The sequence below is a fragment of the Zosterops lateralis genome (assembly GCF_965231275.1).
Source record: "Zosterops lateralis genome assembly, chromosome: 3".
Lineage (NCBI taxonomy): Eukaryota > Metazoa > Chordata > Aves > Passeriformes > Zosteropidae > Zosterops > Zosterops lateralis.
The window spans coordinates 20997320-21015644 of NC_139764.1; the positions used below are offsets into that span (position 1 = coordinate 20997320).

At 38.5% G+C, this 18325-nt stretch overlaps 1 protein-coding gene across 4 annotated transcripts in view; it reads left to right on the top strand.

Moving 5' to 3' along the window:
- DISP1 (dispatched RND transporter family member 1) overlaps positions 1-18325 on the top strand; it is an 85805-nt gene that overhangs the window by 18122 nt on the left and 49358 nt on the right. The window contains exons 1-2 of one of the 4 annotated variants that reach the window (XM_083856362.1): positions 10834-10938; positions 13651-13748. The exons of 1 other annotated variant lie outside the window; for it this stretch is intronic. Coding sequence is in view for 2 of the 3 variants with exons in the window: in XM_083856360.1 (XP_083712486.1) it covers positions 10759-10832 (74 nt within the window). In the remaining variant the exon portion in view is untranslated. 2 more of the 4 variants (XM_083856361.1, XM_083856360.1) reach the window with 2 other exon arrangements.

Sequence of the window (18325 nt, forward strand, 5' to 3'; positions counted from 1 at the left end):
CTGCTTGGCTTGGGTACCAAAAGTACTGTTTACCAGAATAGTCTTAGGTTTTGGTGTCTCTGTTTCATTTTTTGTGTCCTTGTGGTTGATTTGGGTCTAAGTGGCAATTAGAAAAAGACCAGATGACTTAATTTTGAATATTAGAAATTGGTAGCTATTTGAGCTAGGGAAAACTAGCACTTCTAGCAAAAAACTCCAGAACTTCTCAGATGGAATTACAGAACAGTTTATCTGAACATGTTTGAATTTTGATGGGTTCTTTTGCATAGTTATAACCTTTGTGATTTATCTGTAGTTGACTAAAACCAAGTGTTCTTACAAAAATATGTCAGTCTTAAGCAAGAAACAGTGATTTGAGAGTTTCATCTCGGTTTTCCAGTTGGTATGTTCATACTCCACTTAATATATTCACCTTTTAGGAATAGTGTTCTTACGTACAGATTTTCCATATCATGAAGGTTTTATTTGAACTCCTGAATCAAAGATTTTTACAAATGTCAAATAATGAAAAGTTGCTGCCCTTTTGAGACAGGTCTGAAATGCAGATTGCCTTTCCTCTTCTCCCATATTCTGTCTCCAGGATATTTCTTTTGTGGTTTCACTGTTGGGATGTTCTAGCTGAATTGTCCCATCTCCTAAAGCTTGTGGAGAACATTGTGTACTTACACCTTCATGTTCTACAAATGGAAATAAAGGAACAAATACAGTGAATATTTACTTTGCTCCCTTTAGCTACATGTTAGAAATATATTCACATTGAAGTTGTTTTTGCTAGGCTGTGTAATAGTCATCTGACCACAAGATCATAATAGAGATAAAAATTTTTGCTGAAGATACTTTGCCTCAGCTGAAGATTTTGGTAGTACCAGTTTTGTGTTGTTCCACACCTGAGAAGGAACAATTTGTCATAATTCAGTTTAAGATAGATAACTTCTTTTTGTGATCATAAAATGCTAGAAGCTCATCTATAATTACATTGTTCTTTGAAACCACTTCAGTCAGTGTTCCCTTTTTTATATATCTTCCCCCATTCTAATAGTCATTAGAGGTTCTTTAAAAATACTACTTTCAAGTCTAATTTTAGAACTTAATTTCTTGAGAATATTTAGTTGAGATTTATTACTGTTTGGTAGCACCATAATCTTGGTACTGAAAGAAACACTAACTTGATGCTAGTACTAACATGAAGAGAAGCATCTCACCCAGCCTCAGGCATTAAAAACCTTGTTAGAAAGGGGAGAGCTGTTCAGTGCCGTTTTGCTGTGCCATTTATTCATTACTTTTTTTTAAAATACTGAGGTAGTTTGAGGAGGGATGAGGTGGAGATGGCAGAGACTGAATAGCTGTGAGAAGGCAGAAAGAAGACAAAGTTTTTTTTTTACAAGGCCTGTCAGAGTGCTGGGTATGTATAGGAGCAAAGATGCTTTTTGCAAGTGCAGAGGAACAGAATAAGCAGGAAGAGAATGTACCATTATTAAGCTGGAGAAAAGGCGAGTTGAGGAAGACTGTGAAATCTTAGTGTCTCAGAGAGTGTGAAGTTATTGGAGCCAGAGGCATGAAAAGCTTAACATCTTAAACAGCAGATATTTACCTCTCTTCTAATAGTCCTTCTGTTGGCATTAATAGTATGAGCAGCTAAAAGTTCCTGACAACCATAAAAATTTGCAGTGCACTAAACTTTGCTGTATTCCATGGTTAGCATCATGTGGCAGGGAATTTTAAAGGCTGATTGATTTCAAAGACATTAAGGTGCCAAATTTAGATTTTTATTGAATGTTCCCTTGTCAGGAGCAGACAACTTGCTTTGCTTCTGTTGTATTTCTCTCCACTGTTAGGCTGCAACTGGGAGCAATATTCTTTCTAATGAGACTCCTGAGCATGGAGCTGCAGTAAGAGCAGCAACATCTGTCTGTAATAAGGCTTTGCTCTCTCTCCTGCTTTGTTATTTCCATGGGCCAAATGCCTGGTGGCTTCATGCAGCTGAATCTTGCTCAAAGCACACGAAGTGTGAGGAAGAAGATGACGGTGCTGTGTGCAAACCCAGGAGATGCAGGCAGCTGAGGGGGAAACAAGGTGAGATGGGAATATAAATTGCAAGCTCAGGAAGTATGAGGCTCTTGAGGCTTTGAGACTATGAGGACAGAGTTTCCCAGTTCTGATGAACTTCTCTGTGTGGTTGTTTTCCCTATAACTTTTAGTAAGTACAGCACACTCGTTTGCAAGGGAAATAAGTTCTGTAAGTTCAGCGTCCTTTGGTACGGATGGGCTTTTATTCCCCTCCAACCTGGGAAAGTCAGAATGACAAGAATGTTGTTTTACTAGGGAGAATTAGGATGGAGGGTAGATGGAAATTTTGTGATTGGGAATTGGTTTGTTGATGCTGATGGAGAAGAAGAGAAGCAGAGATTTGGGGAAAGGTGCTGCAGCACTGACAAGAACTTTACTTTGAGAGAAGAACCTGAGTAATCAATCAAGAGCAGTGATGAAGAGGTCTTGGGTGGCAGTTGCATCAAAGGCAAATTATACAAGTACAGTAATTGACTTTTAAATAAGAACTGGTCAAATGAGCCATTATTATCTCAAAAGAACTGGAAACAGCAAAGTTGAATGTATGGGGTTTAAAAGGCAGTTAAGTAACTGGGGATTCTTTTTACTGAATATTTTTGTTATTTTCATTGTTCTGCTTGTAATTACTGTTATATCTGATGTGACTTAAAAAGCAGGTAGAACAATTAAATGATTTATAATATAGTGCAAACATAAGTGCAGACCTGCTGCAGAAGTGCAGACCTGATGGATGTGCTTGGGTGGGATGGAAGCTGGGCACAGGCTGTGGAGGGTGAGGTCTTGCAGCAGGGGAGGGGAGGGGAGGGTGTGCCACCAAAATGACATCAATGCTTCACTTAAACATCGATCCTGTCAGTAGAAGCAAAACAGTCTGTGTGATTCATGGAATTGTTGACTTGTTGGGGTTTTTTCCTTTGGCTTGGCCTCATTGCTTGGATAAGTAATGAAGGTGGCTACAGGAATAGTTACTGGAAATTTGGAATTAACCTTTTTTCATTTGATGAAAGAAGTGCTTTTCCTGGGTGAAGATACTGACGTAGTTTCTCTATAGAAATAGAAAAACTATAAAGTTTTTAGATGACAGAACTGGGAGTGGAAGTTGCAAATAAAACGTGCATGTGTGTGCTTTCCTGTTCCCATGTTCACATCACCCACTCAGCATCTCTAAAGGGCCAGTGGCTGGAAATAGTTACTTTCTACATGTCCAAGCAGAACTGCACCTATATAATAATACCTAAGATTAGTGTGTTCATGTAAGCCTTGACAGTTTTAGTAATTTAATTGCAGACTAGTTCTGTGACAGGGAAGGTAGCATCCAGCATTAACTACTTCTACAAATTTATTTGCTTTGTAGAAATGCAAAAATTGCAGTTCTTTATTTATAAGAGGCATAATTTGTTTGGAGAACAGAGAATTTGGCTACATGGTGCAGAATTGATGATGCAGAGATAGGGCCTCTGCCATGTCTGACACCTACCTTAAATATGTCATAGACTCTAAAAGTGAAACGTTATTCAAACAGTAAAAAAAAATAATAAATCATAGTTATGATCTTACAGCTCAAATAGCTCCTAGGCAAAGCATTCCCTATAGAGCTGACCATTTTGTGCTAATCATACTTTAATCTGAAGAATCAGATATTTTGTTGGTTTTGAGACTTTAAAAGTTCTTACTTTATTAATTGGTTGAGCACAATCATTCCTATATTTCAATCACAGAAATGTAAATACCTACAGTTGTATAGACTGCAGTGTGTAGTATTAAAGCTGCTTTCTACGAGAGAAATGGTTTCATGAGTTGCAGAAAGCAGGAATGCTTTTTCTAATCCATAAACACATATGCTTCAGTATCATTGCTAGTGGTTTCTCCTAACCTGGTAAGTGTTGGAGAGAATGGTGTTATTTCTGTATTGATTTATATGTGATTTCCCCTCCTAAAGGTGCACGCTTGTCTAAAAGCATGCAAGTGAAAGTGTCTCTAAAATCCTCAAGAAAAGAGACTTCTGGCTCACTTTCCTCCAGCAAGGCGATTCTTAGTTTTCTTTTTCTTATTGAATGTTCACTTTCAATGGCCCACTAATGCCACTGATGATATTAAAGATTCCAGAAGCAAAATTTTAATGTGATTAACCTGGGACATTAAGCAGAGATTGAATTAGAATTTCTTAAGCATTCTTGGTTCACGGAAAGTAGAGCAAATCAGCAGACTGTGAAATAGCAGTTGGTCTGCCTTGAAGTTTTAAGCTGGGAGTGGGAGTGCTGGAATGCTGGATTTCTGCCTCCTCCCTGACTTTTTACTTTTTGAGACTTTGCACTGCACTTTTTCAAAGAAAGGTCACGAGTAGGAGCACAGTCCCCTGCTATTCCCCAGTGCTCAGAGTCTTCTCTGAGAGGAGAGTGAGTGGGGTGATAAACTGCTTTCCCTCTTTCTATTACCTCATCCTTCTACCTCCTTGTTTTTCCAGTGTAAGCCAGTGTTGCAGATACTACTTTTTTTTCATCTTTCTACAATGACCTGTTGGGCAAATTGCACGTTTTAATGGTTTGGTACAAAAAGCCTAATTCTTGTTTGTGGTGTAAAATAAAAGTGTGCACTTTGTGTTCCTGCTTAGCTTAGCAATTACAGGAGGAAGTGGTGTTTGTATTTGTCTTTTCATTTCTCAGAGCTGGATGAGTGTCTGTGCAGAGCTCATTTCAGGAGATGAGGAGGAATGACAAACCACCTCACGACTTACATCTACTTTCTATCCCATCCAGCTCTGCTGCAGCCCATAAAGAGCAGGTCCTGCCTGGGGAATGGAGCAGTTTCTCAGATGCATTTTAGCTCTGTGAGTTACTCAGTGGCGACAGCTGCTTCCATCTGTGTCCATGTGCAGGAAGAGATGTTCAGCTGAACAGGCAGCTTGCTTTTTTATTGTGGTGTGTATAATGCTCACATATGGTCTCAGTTTGCAAAGCTGCAGGATGTGGCAGACTTTTTTATAAAGCTCATTGAGCAAAATATGACTGTAAGAGTGTGTATGTTTATATTTTAAAAACAAACAAACAGCTCCAGAAAGCCACTCTGAATCTCATAGTGGTAATTTGAAGCTGTGACCTGTTTGGTCATCTATCCAAATAAATTTGTGTTATAAAATGCAGGTACTTTATTTTTCTTTGTGTATTCCTCCCTAGAAGTGAAGTACTGTTTTCTGTCTCCAGAGAGGGAGCCAGGGCTTTTGGCCTCTATTCCCTGTTCTGACAGTGTACCTGGACTCTGTTTGCAACTGGCTGATGTCACCACAGGCAGAGTTTCAGTTCACTGAGTCTGTGCAGCTCAGTCTATAAAACGTATTTTTGATGCAAATATATGTTTGGGCATTGGGATACATATGCAATGTGGGTTTAGTTATTAAAAGAACCCAAAACTACAGTAAACTGAGAAGTAGAAATTCTATATTAAGATAAGGACAAGTGAGTTTTCACTTTTCCTTCTAAAAAAATCCAGATATTGTGTAGCACATAGAAGTCTTTTTTTTTTCTAAAACAGTGGATAGTTGCCCTACTACTTGTGTTAGCTATTGTTTTGTAACATCAGCTAACTTGGAGTCCAGCAGCCAAATCTTTTCTCAAATACTGTGATTAAACACTTGTTTTACTTGTGCTTGCAGACAGAGGGGAAAGAATGGTGTAAGTCCCACTTCTGCACCAGACAGTTCAATACACTGACAATTTAGATTTTGTGAAGAGGAGTTGTGACTTGGAATCCTTCACTTCACACTTGTGAGTTCCAGCAGGACAAGCAGAGGTTGATGCTGCCTTAGGTCAGCAAGAGGGAAGACAAACTGGATCTTCAGTCCCCAGCAGTGTGCACAGAGGGGTGAGGAAGCATGGCATGACTAAAGTTTAAAAGCACTCTAATTATGTTAAGGTATTTGGAGCCAACAGCTAAGTTCTGGTGCTTCCAAAGAATCTTTTGATACGGGCCTAAATAATGTTAGCTAGAAAAAAATGAAAATGTTAGTTAGAAAAAAATGAAAAGCAGACCTGCTCAGATATTCTCTGTCTGCTCTTATATTTCCTGTACAGATTTTTTTTTTTTAATCCATGTTTTATTCAAATGTTGTTGGAATTACTGGCTCCCTTTCTGCAATACTGTGTGTTTGAGTGATCAGTATAGACATGTCCCACTTTGAAGTGGTCTGTATCTAATTACCTTGTTGAAATTCCAAGTAGAGCTCCACTTAAAAATTTACACTGAGATTCTCTGGTGAGGCTGATTGGTTCAGACTGTTTATTTTCAATCCAGGTGCAACTGCTTTTTCACTCTAAGAAAAAATTGATTTCTTAGAAAAACTATGTAGAAAATGTGAAGTGGCATGGTATTCTGATAATGAGAAACTTTGTTCTTATCTTTCTCTCCTTTGTAGAGATGTGATTTCCCTAAATGAGCACAAATACTTTGTACTAGTTGATTTTCCATCTTAAATAAAGAATAGATAAGCACAAGATCATATTCCTGATGTTAATCAGGTATTAAGAGTATTAGAAATCTGCCATCAGTTGCACACAAGTATTTACCTTTTGATTGTTTCAATTACACAGATTTGATTACATTTTGGGTTTTGAGTAAGGTACTTTATATTCATGTAGTGGGCAAGATCAGCGAGATGCTTCAGCCGAGGAATTACATTTCCTTGGACAGCTAATTCATGTGGCTTTCCACACATCCAGCACAAACAGCATCATAGAGGCCTTGACTGGAACAGCCTTGGGAACCTTCTGCCTCAGTGATAATCTCTGAGGGATGCTGAAATAATACCAGATCATTTTTGAAGGCAAGTCTGCTCCCTTCCCATCACTCCTGAGGTTTCCACTGAGTAAAGCTTCTTACTCTCACTTCTGAAATCAAGTCATTTGTTCAATTTGCATGAGCAGTCAAAAAGTTGTCTGATAACTTCTGTTTTTAGTGGATCCTGCCTGAAGCTGAGTGTCAACTAGCATGCTAGAGATCTTCCTCTCCTACTCCTGGTGTCTAACCTTTATAGTTATTGCTGAACCATTTCACATGCATATAGTTAGCATTTGAGTATCTGTGAGTTCTCAACCCTTGTTTTCAGGTTAAGGCGTTTAAAATTTTCTTTGTTTTTAATAGCTTTATAAATATTTAAATAGACACTTGTTGATAATTGTTTTGTTGGTAATGTCTAAACTTAAATATGGAGTGTAGCTGTTGTCCACTTTCACTGCATTGTTTCAGACTTGAAAGTTTGTGCTTGAAGATACCATAGATGAAATAATAAATCCATACCAGTTACGTTGTGGAGAGAATGATTGTGATGATGATTCTAATAATCTTGTTGTAAAAATTGCATCTTGGTCTGAAAGTCCCAAGCTAACACAGTTCGGACAAGAAGTCATCATCTAGAAAATGGAGAAATTAGATTTTAATTGTATCAGACAAACCAAAAGAGGGGTCACTGGTGAAGGAGTGTGAAAGGGGAAAAAAAAGTCACTGTTAACTATTTTGACAGAGAGGTTTGCAGGGCAAATTTTAGGGAGTTGTACAGATGTTGGGCTAATAGTCATTGGACTCCCTGTGTAATGGCAGGATGAAACTTTGCCTGTTGGCAAAACTTGGCTCAAAAAAAAATCCACCAAAAAAAGCGGCAGAAAGCTAATGAATGTCTATAGATACCAGTAGTTCCAAATCAGACACCTGTTTTTCGTAGTGTAGAACTTTCTCTCTTTTTTCAAGATTGACAGATGAAGAAATTGATGTGGCTGTTATTTTTATATAATAGAAATTATCCTCACATCTTATCATTGTAACTGACTTCTCTGAGCCAGTGGTTTTCTTCCATAATCTCTGTGATTTACAGCCATTAACTTGTTTGCTGCATCCTCACTGCCATGGATGTCACCAGCCAGTGCAAGTCTGTCCCATGTGTTGGGTGTTGCAGCTGCTGCTGTCCTGCTTCAACTTAAAAAGCATCATCCAGACAGAAGAATATTTGTACTGAGCACTTGCCAAAGTTGAAGGCCCAAGACAGGCAAGGTGCTGTAACCCACCTGTTCAAATGGCAAATTTGGTTCATGTCACTGCTGATGGAGAGAACAAGGTACAAAAAAAAGTGAGGCCAAGAGCTGCTGTTGGGATTGGATGGAAATCAGTGAGTCCAAGGCAGGACATGCAGCTCTCCAAGCCTGTGGTGTAGCAGTACAGGGAAAGCAAGGGATAACATCTTTTTTGGGGCAAAATGTGTGGATAGCTGGTGACTTGATTTATCAATTTTTTATGTGCCCGTGCTTCTCTGATCTGAGTTTTTCAGTAGGTTTTGTTTCTCTTGTCTTCTCTTCCTTCCTCCCTGTGCCCTGACATGAGTTCTCTGAGGAGAAGGGAGAATCTGCCCTGACCAAGGAATTTCTAAGCCTCATCTTAAGCTTCTTTTGTCAAGAGTGGGCAAAAGTTCCTGCCAGCACAAGCAAGATGCAGAACTCATGTGCAGAATGTTGCATGTGACAGCAATCTTTGCAGCACGAGGATGCAAACAGTGAATCAGCAGTGCCCAGATAGCAGACAACAGCAGTCTCGTGGGATTTCTTAAAATTGCATGTCATGCAATAGGATTTATGACTTCAAATATCTCAGTGCATTAGGGTTGTTTCCAATTTGCAAAAAAACCATGCAGAGGTTTGCATGTTCAAGTTGTCAATAAGTTCTCCATGTTAACCCGTCTTAGGACAGTGAACTTCCATGTACAGCAGCTGAGACACACATATTCACTCCATATTCTGATTTAACTTTCTGTTCTGGAAACTAAAAGCAATGTATTTAGATGGATGTCTGTGTTCCCTCTCCCTTGTGATGTGTTGAATTTGTGCTGCTTATAACTTTTCAAATAAAACAGATCTGACTGGCTAAAGACCCTTAATTTCTCTGCCTGCTGGGAATCCATTTTGAATTGCCTGGGATGTAGAAGGGAAAGTCAAATATTGCAAATCATTGGTTTAAGCTGTGACAGTCAATGCCTGATTATCTTAAGTCTCCAATGAGTGTACTGATTGAACCAGCAAAATCCTTCCACAAATACTGGTTTCTCTCAAATTGATAAAAAAGTTAGCTCAGCCTCTTGCCTGTGACTGGCTGCTTTGGGGATTTTGGCCTCTTTTTTGACTTTAGGAAGGGTTTTATTATTCCCTTGGGTTCCAGCCTGATGATGACATGCATTCAGTCTCTGCTCTTCAATGTTACTCTGGCTCTCAGGCAGATTCACCCTCTTCAAGTCCTTTCATTTTCTTCTCAGAAAGTTTGTCCAAAAGGCCAAAAGAAAGGATTTTCAGGTGTGTTACACTTCCAGATGCACACTTCCAGCATTGCCAGGTGTTTTACCAGGCCCATCACATTAAGGACAAGTTGAAATCCTGCTTTGCCATTAGTATTGTCATTTTTGTCTGATCTCTACCTGTTTCTGCTTATTCTTGTGGCCATATTGAAAAGCTGTCCTGTAGTGGCCATACCAGTTTGGGTTCTTCTCCTGCTGACCTCCCATCACAAATTCACAGTGAAGGTCTGAGCTCCTGGCTGGCAAGCCGTGCTTTTGATGTCCACCTTGGTGTCTGTTTTGTGGGGAACTTCATTGAACCAGGTGCTCAGAATGTAGGTACTTGTGCACAAATAGTGGCTTGGGCCAAAATCCTCACAGTACCTAAACATGGTGTGGTAAAGACATGTCTCCATTTCATACCAAAGCTCCATTGATATTTAGGGTTTTCTGTGTGCCAGAACAGCTCAATTCAACTACAAACTCTCATTGTTCAGATTGTTTCTACCTGCCTGAGACTTATTACAGAATCACAGAATTGTTAGGGATGGGAGGGATCTCTGGAGATCACCCAGTCCAACCCCCTGCCACAGCAGGGTCACCTGGAGCAGGTTTGAATGTCTCCAGAGAGGGAGAGTCCATGACCTCCCTCAGCAGCCTGTTCCAGTGCTATTGCTTTAAAGAATATTTGAAGAAGGAGCACTTTCTATAGCACTTCAAGGCAATGTTCTCTTTGATTATGTACTGAAGAACATATTAAGAGAATTTGCCTATATTGTCAGTAATAATATTGATACATAAGTTTTGACATTCATTTTTTCAGTAGTAAATACACTTTAAAAAGCTATTTCAGAATCACGTAGTGGAAAACTGCTGAAGACTTATCTATTTGGTTTTTGGGTTTTTTTGATAACTTTGCAGTTGGAAACACAAAACACTTAGGTAGCCAAATTGCATTCCAGCACGACCTGCTAGCAGGCAAGAGGATTTCTGCTTCAGTGCTGCAGTTCATTAAAGAGTTGTAAGCAGAAATGCTGGAAAAGTTTGCTGTGGGCATGTGACGGGAGATTTCTGATAACCTCAAGGCTGCCTTCCAAATGATCTTATTAATTCTGTGAGTAATCCGGGGAAAACCAGTAGGGTTTCTTTGACTTTTGCCCTCCAAGGTTGCAGTTTTTACAGCTCAGAGCAGTTATTAGTAACAATAGCTCTTGAAGTGTAATTTAAAAAGCCCCAGGAAGTGTGTTCCTGTTTTTCTTTCTGGTGCACTTACAACTGACAACTCTTCTTCCTTTAGCCCCTAATTCCGTGTGCTGCTGTTCCTGGAAACCTGTTTGGAATGCTCTAATGAAGTTTTTCACTCGCCTGAAGTACATCAAATGTAACACATGAGCCTGGTTTCCAGCAGAGACTTGGGTCTGTGTGCAGTCAGCTGCTTCTCAAGAGTCACACTCGTGGCTGGGTAAGGAGGGATGGGGTTGCTTTGTGCAGGCTCGAGGAAGTTCATGACTTTAATTCTGCTGTATTGGGAAGGTGCTGTTACAGTTGTCAGCTCACTCGTGTTCAAGGTAACTAATCCTGAATCAGAAAGTGACAGCTTTCTTGCTTTTAGTGAGGAGCATCAATGGAAATTTAGATTATAGGACATAGAATGTCATGGTCTGCATTGATGATTGGAGGAAAGGGCAATAAGTGTTTGCATCTCTTCTTGTGAGCATGTTCTCTTTTTTATGTAGCTTGAGATTGGATTTTTTTTTCCAGATTCCTTGATTTTTAATTATCATTAAAATCTTCTATTGAGGAATTACACAAAGAGCTGTTTCAAATTGCTTTTCTCCTTATGCAGCAGCTTTCAGAGTGCCATCATCTCACCTAAAACTGGGCTACTTCTTTCCAGGTGGCTTTTCCTTTCCTGTTCCCTTTTGCCTTTGCTCTCCAGAGTTGGCATCATACATTCTGCTTTAGAGAGGGCAAGATTCCTGGGAATAGCAGACACTGTTTGGAAGGGATTGTATCTGTGGCCTGTTGTCTGGATGTTATTTATTATATATACAGAACTGTTAACTCTCCTTCTAAACATTTCCCATTTTAAGACTGTTCCTTACTCTCTAAATTCACCTTGACTGCTCTTTAAAACTGGTTTTCCAGCTGAAAGTAGGGCTCTTACCTTGCTAGTCAGTGTTAACAATGTATTTATTTGCTGCATAACTATGTAACTTTGATGCTATTACAGTTTCCAGTTCAGCTAGATGTCTTACCTCTTTAATTCAGATTTGGGGAAAGCATACCTTCCAAGTCAGATAAATGGGAAAAACAGAATAAAGAGTACTAGGAATTTTGGTCCAATACTTGGTAGTGTTCAACCTTTGTTTACTGCAGTTGGGAGTCTATGAAAAGCTTAGCTTTTTTTTTTCAGCTTCTTAAAATTTTCTCATAATTACTGGTTTTGAAGCCAGCAGCCTGTGTTACTTGATGCATCAAACCCTACCTGTTCAGCTATGAGTTTTAAATAGGAGAGGTAACCAATTGTTTATTTTTTTTCTTATGACTTCTAAAGTTCTAAAGTAAATGTTATACCTATTCAAGAAAGAGGTTAAGAAAAACAAGTGCCTACAATTTGTCAATATCCATTTTTATTTTCTAAAGTTCTGTTTTAAGGGTTTAAAGTTCCAGCACTGGTTTTGAGTATTTTCTAAAGTTAGGAGCTTCTATGATAAGTAGCTATTGTTTGTTCAGTGGTCTTTGGAGAATTTAAACTACTTGCCTGGCTTAATCTGAAATTGATGAAATGTAACTGTATTGTAACTTACCAGTTAAGTTAGAACCATTTAGAAAGGGTTTTCTGAAGTATTTTCTTGAAGTCAGTCTGTAAAAACAGTGTCATTTTGTCCAGAGAGTGTCCATCTCTCATAATGAAGACTTTGAATATTACAGTTTCTCCCTAGTCTCATGAACAAAACTTTGTTTGGATTTTGTTTTCCAACTCTTTCCCTTAAGGGTTAAATAGCTTGGAAATAATCTTACCCTAAATTGAAGAACTCAAGGAACGCCTCATGAAAATGAGGATTATGATGACTGGCACTTGAGTGTTGTGTGAGGTGCAAGTGCAGTGCAGGTCACTGCAAAGATTAAAAGGTGAAACTGGTTAATGGGGTCTGTGGAACCCCTGTGCCCACAGCAGCTCCTTGGTTATTTGTTCAAACTGTCCTGCACTTCTAAACTTCTTGCAATGATGAGTGGTGTTTATGCAGACAGGTATTCTACACAGGGAGATTGCCTGCAGGACAGAGGCAGATTTCCCCTTCCCTCTCTAGGCTGCTGCTTCTAGAAATTGTTCATCCAAGCTTCTGATTCCCCTGATTTAGAAGGCTTTGTAATTAGGAATATTCAGGACAAGAGAGGATAAAAACAGAAGCAGGAGATGAGAAAGAAGCAAAGGTCCATGTAAAGTGTGGAGGAATGGTGCAGTACCAGGAGTATAAGGAGAGATTGCTTTTGATAGATTGGTGGAATTGTGTGAAATGGGTTTGGCACTAACAGCCATTCCTTTGAAGTATTTTTGTCCTGTTTTTTAAAAAAATTATTACTTGGTTATTTTGCTGTCTTAGACTGAAAAGCAGATTGAGACAGCTTCTGTTTTCTTCCCTCCTTTTTGATTTGCCCATGTGTTCTGAGTTCAGTACTGAGAAACTGTAGCTCCCCACTGTGCAAAAACCACTTCTATTTAAGTTTCTTTGTATTCCTCTGTTGATTACTATGCACTTGTATGGATTCTTAAGGAATTCTGTAATATATGGGAATGATGATCTCATTTAGATTCTTATCCCGCAAGTTTTCAGCATCTGTAACGGGGCAAAATCCAACTTTATCAGATGGAATAGACACACAAAGAATGTTTACTTTGATAACAAAGGAGGCTCATTTGCTCACAAAGATTTTCTGGAAGGATTTTCTTTAGTTAGAATGCATAATTTGACAACTTCAAAATAAATAATACTGTCATATATTGATGCTTTTATACACATCTTCAGCTAAAAGGACACAATCGATGGCTTTAGCAAGTTTTAAATAGTCTTCTGTCTATCCTTAGCAACAGATTTCTGTTAAGTAGGAAGATATAACTCAGTGTGTGCTTACAAAAATAGGAAAACTGTTTTTGTCTCAGGTGACTCCATAGTGTCTTACATGTTTACATCTCCTTTAGATTTACTGTAGCATGACTTTTTAGACTATGGGGTTGATTTAATAAATAAACAATATATGGGGCATTTCTCTTGTAGGTCACTTTGCTGAATGTGGGATGCCAGCAAAGACCAAGCAGACTTCCCTCTTTGATATGAAGGACTAAGTTGCTCCTATGGAGATCCCAAAAGATTCAGTAGGCATAAAGATGCAGTTTTCTTTTTCATGTTGTTTATGTTTGCATTTTGTTAGTATTGCCTTCATATTTGTGATTAAGTTTTTACTGAATCCTTATCTATTAATGACAGTTTAATTTTTCAGAAGATAAATTGAAGTGACATATACAGAAAAGTAATTTTTCAGTAGCTTAGTGCTAAACATTTCCAGGTTTAGATGCTGTTTAATCACATGCACACTTTATGAAAGATGTACATTTGCAGTTCTCTAAGGAATGTTTTCTAATACCTTTAATGTTTATCACTGTACATAGGGAAGACACACATAATCCCTCTGTGTTAGAAAGACCCTTCAATTTAAATTTATTAAAGATTACTTTACCCTGTCAGGGGCAAAGTGTCCTCTAAATCCAGTTCCCTCCCATGAAAGCGTGAGAATTTCTCCACTGCTTGGGATCTGTGCAAATCATCTGCACTACAAAAGAGCCCCGGCTTCTTCCATTTTAGGAATCTGGGAAGGGTAAATATTTAGAAGTGCTGGCATAACAATAGCCGAAGTAGAAGGAAATTAAAGTTTGGGATCCAGTGCTGAGACACATTTGGCTTAAACCTTGGGTGAAAAAAATACAAGTGTTTTGGTAAATTGGTGAAATGTTACAATTTTCAACTTTTGAGTTGAAATCGGAATCATCAGGAAATGTTCTGTGTAGAATAAAACACCCAGTTTTGAAAATGTGTCCTTTTTGTTCTTGTTTAGGCTTTTTTTTTTTTTTTTTTTTTTTTTTTTTTTTTTTTTTTTTTTTTGTCAGACCAGAGTGTGTTGTTGTTCAGTTCCTTTCTTACAGGTTGCAGGAACTAATATTTCACTGAGGAAATACTAGCACTGTTAAGGGAACAAGGCTCTTCATGGAAGACAACTGCTGGTGTGAGAACTTCTTGAATATAAAGCTCAGGGGCTGTAGGTTGAATGAATATGTGAAGTAAACTGAAATTAAGACCGTGGCATAGAAATTGATTTCATTATAGGAACTCTGGTGTTTAGGTTGCAAAGTAATGTACTCCATAAAAGACTTTTTGTAGAATCTCTTAGAGAGTTTTCAGCATCTGTTGTTTTCAACAGCTGTTCAATATTGAGCAGAAAGATTCATCTGTTCTCTGCATAGCAAGAAAAATGTATTCTTTATCTTGATAAATTCAATTGAGCTTGAGTAACTCTTCGGATATTAAAACCAGTTTTCCTGGTGTGCTTCAGTTATCTTTGGGAGATTTTTGGCACCATGTTCAAATACCTAAACGTGTCCAAAGACTGAAGTCTGTTTCTGCCAGAATTTGCTGTGTGACTGATGAGCCTATATAAAGACCATTATAGTAACTTAAGCTGATACTTGGCTTGTGTTTATGCAAGACAACTCCAAATAATCCTTTAACCTAATTTTGAGCAGGGCTATGTTTTTCAGAAAGAGACCATGTAGAGTTGGCTGGATAGAGAACTGTACTTTTCAAAAGAACTTAAGTGTTTTGAAATTAGATTTATATTTTTTATCCAATTTAAAAGCTAAAACAAAACAAAAAATAAAAATCTACATTTCATTGTAGAAGGAAGTAAAGTTTAATCTCCACAGGTAGGAGAGACTGCTTTTGGGTAGCCTTATCTGGTGCCTGAGGGCTCTTAACTCTAACTCAGCTTGCTTCAGGTTGTATGGGTCTTCAGAAAAGGCAGGTTTCCAGTTAGTTCTGTTGGAAAGCTGTCAAGCTTTACCATCACCGTTGTGTTTTAATGGTATTTTTTTATGTCCCTTCCTATAATTTTGATTTTTACAGTTTCCAGATGGCGGATAATTCAGCACAGCCCCTGACAGAGTTTGTTGAATTTTAGATCACCTAATGTCTGAAGGCTAGCAGAAGTTGCTCTGCAAGAGGAGCTAGACTCCTGAAATAAAATATAAAGTAATTTTTGGAGATAGTTTAGACCACTCCAAGCATTCAATGCCTCAGTTTCCTTGCAAATTTCTCAGCGTTTTGATTACCTACTTAAATTAATATTTGATACCTCTAAGTTTCTTTAGCAGGATGACAAACACTTCAGTATTTAAATGCCTGTCCTTTCTTGGCTTATTCTTACTGAGAGTCGTCTGCCAATTCTGAATTGGAACAATTCAAAGAAATTCTTATTTTAGTGAGGTAATTTGCCCAACCTAGACATTGGAGAGTGTGATCATTTTTTCAATTTAGGCACCCACTGCTAAGAGAAAGTGGAATAATATGGTCTTACTCTCTACCACTAAGGTACAGAGACTAACACAGTGCAGAGCATGTTTGCCTTCCTAGTTCAGAATCAGATATGGCCTGTGCAGAAGGTGATATTCAATCTTAGAGTTGATTAATCAAGCTCTTTTTCCAGCCTTTTGCATCATTATCTGTTATGAGTATGTCTAGTTGTTGCATGAGATATATTGGTAATTAAAACAAATACAATGGTAAGCAGAAAAAAGAAATTACACAGGGAACTGAACTTATAGTAAACTGAATTTAGACCAAGAAACCTGCATTCTATGGTAGGTTAGTCTCTTAATTACAAATTAGTATCAGTCTGCTTCAGATTCAAGGTCTCTGGCATCTGTGGAATTTTGCTAATAGTTCTATGGAACTCATGACCAGGGTCAGTGGGATTCTATGATCTTTGCACAATAGTGTTCCACTGGTAAAATAAATCATAACAGAGAATGTTTTAAATCTATTTAAGGCTTGTGAGAACTCTGTTAAATTCTTGTTCTATACTAACAAACAGGGCACAGTTGTGACAGGTGACCCTCATTTGGTGTAAGATTTACCATGACCATTTCATGGGGTGTTCCATTTCTTCCTCAGTAATTCAGTTATAGCCCCATTTTACCTGTCAATTCCTTATGAACCAGCAGAATTCAAGGTGTTTATTTTTACACTGTGTAAAAAGAGGCATTTGAAAATGGGTTTGGCTGGGATGGAATGGCATTACTTCTGGGAGCTCTTGAAGAAACCTCTGACAAAGTAGATCAGAAGTTGAGAAGGGACAGGGACGAAGGCTCTCATGGCTTGTGGGAGGTGGGGAGAGCTTGGTGTAAGCAAATGTGACATCCAGTCCCTCTCTGGTCACAGCAGGCAGCAAACTGGTGTGCGGGGGGCAGAGCTGTGCCCAGTGCTGTTCCTGCCAGCGCCCCAGTGTCCCAGTGTCACTGCAGCACCACACCAGGGTCTCCATGTGCCCTGCAAAGCTGGGATGTAATTGCTGGGCAGCTGTGTGATAACCCTGAGAAAAGGAAAACTTGGATTTAATGCTGAAATCCAAATGCTGAAGGATTTCAAGCTGAGGTTTCTCACCAAGTGGTGGACTCTTAACTACTCAGCTGTTTACTGGATTGGGATGAAGGGCATCCTTTGTACTTCTTGGAATGCAAAATTTACAGGACCAGAGCGACAGAGAGCACCAGTAAGAGAAACAGGACTTTATAATCTGGTGGTGAGGTCACTTCCTTGGAAGGGGGAAGCACAGGCTGGACTTTGAGGACTCTCTATGTACTTTACATGAAACAGTGCACAGAGTTTATGAACTGTCTTGGAAGATTAAGCAGAACTAAGTGTAACCTATAAAGGGGTAGATTGAACAATTTCTGTCTAAGGTGCTTCGTCAATAATCGAGCAAAACTTCTAAATGGTGGTAATAAACATAGATTGAAAGTAAGGGTTTTGTGCATGTGGTTTCTTTTTTTTCAGATTCTTGATATTGCAAAATTGATTCATTTCATAACAGAATTTTGTGTGGTGAAAGCTTTTGCTAAATCCAATTTTAAGCCTCTGTATAATCTTATTTTAAATGTGCTAATCAAGCTATGGTTTGTGTACTTGCCAGAAAAATTATTCTTGATTTGTGTTGTAGTTCAAAGAGAAATGAGCATATTTAAAATCAATAGAAATTCTACATCCACATCTGTGGATATAAAATGTTGATGTAATAGTGGTGCATGCCAAAACTCTTGTATTTCTCAGTTTATAACTTCAAAGTGAAGAAACGAAAATGTATTGTACTACGTGCATGACTAGATTAAGGTATTAAAGCAGGTTCTTTATTATGTTTACCTCTAATTTAGTTGGCTTCAAAAACTCAGTTGTTATTAGCTGAATTTACAGTGGCAGTTTTAGGTTTCTAGGAAGCTCCAGTGACCTCTGTAAAGAGGTAATTCAGTGAACCTGTCAGTAATAATTTCATTCTCTAGCTAATAGTAATGGGTTTAATTCAGAAATTATAAACTGGGCCCCCCTTCCCTGAGGGAAATATTTCTTTCCACTTTTAAATATAAGGACGAGTGAGCATAGAAAATTTAACAGAACCTGTTCTTTTATTTTTGAATTCATGAGGCTTTTGTGAAGTACTGTGCAGAATCCAGTAATGCACAGCAGAGTTTTCCTTGACTTACCTCCCTCTGAAGGTTTCACCACTGCCATTTTGATGGAATACACCTTTATCTGCTGTCACTCACCTCCACTGATGGCTGTGGAGTCTTTGCAGTGTGTTCTGTGCACAAGAAGCCTGAGTGTTCCCAGTCATGCTCTGACTGATAAT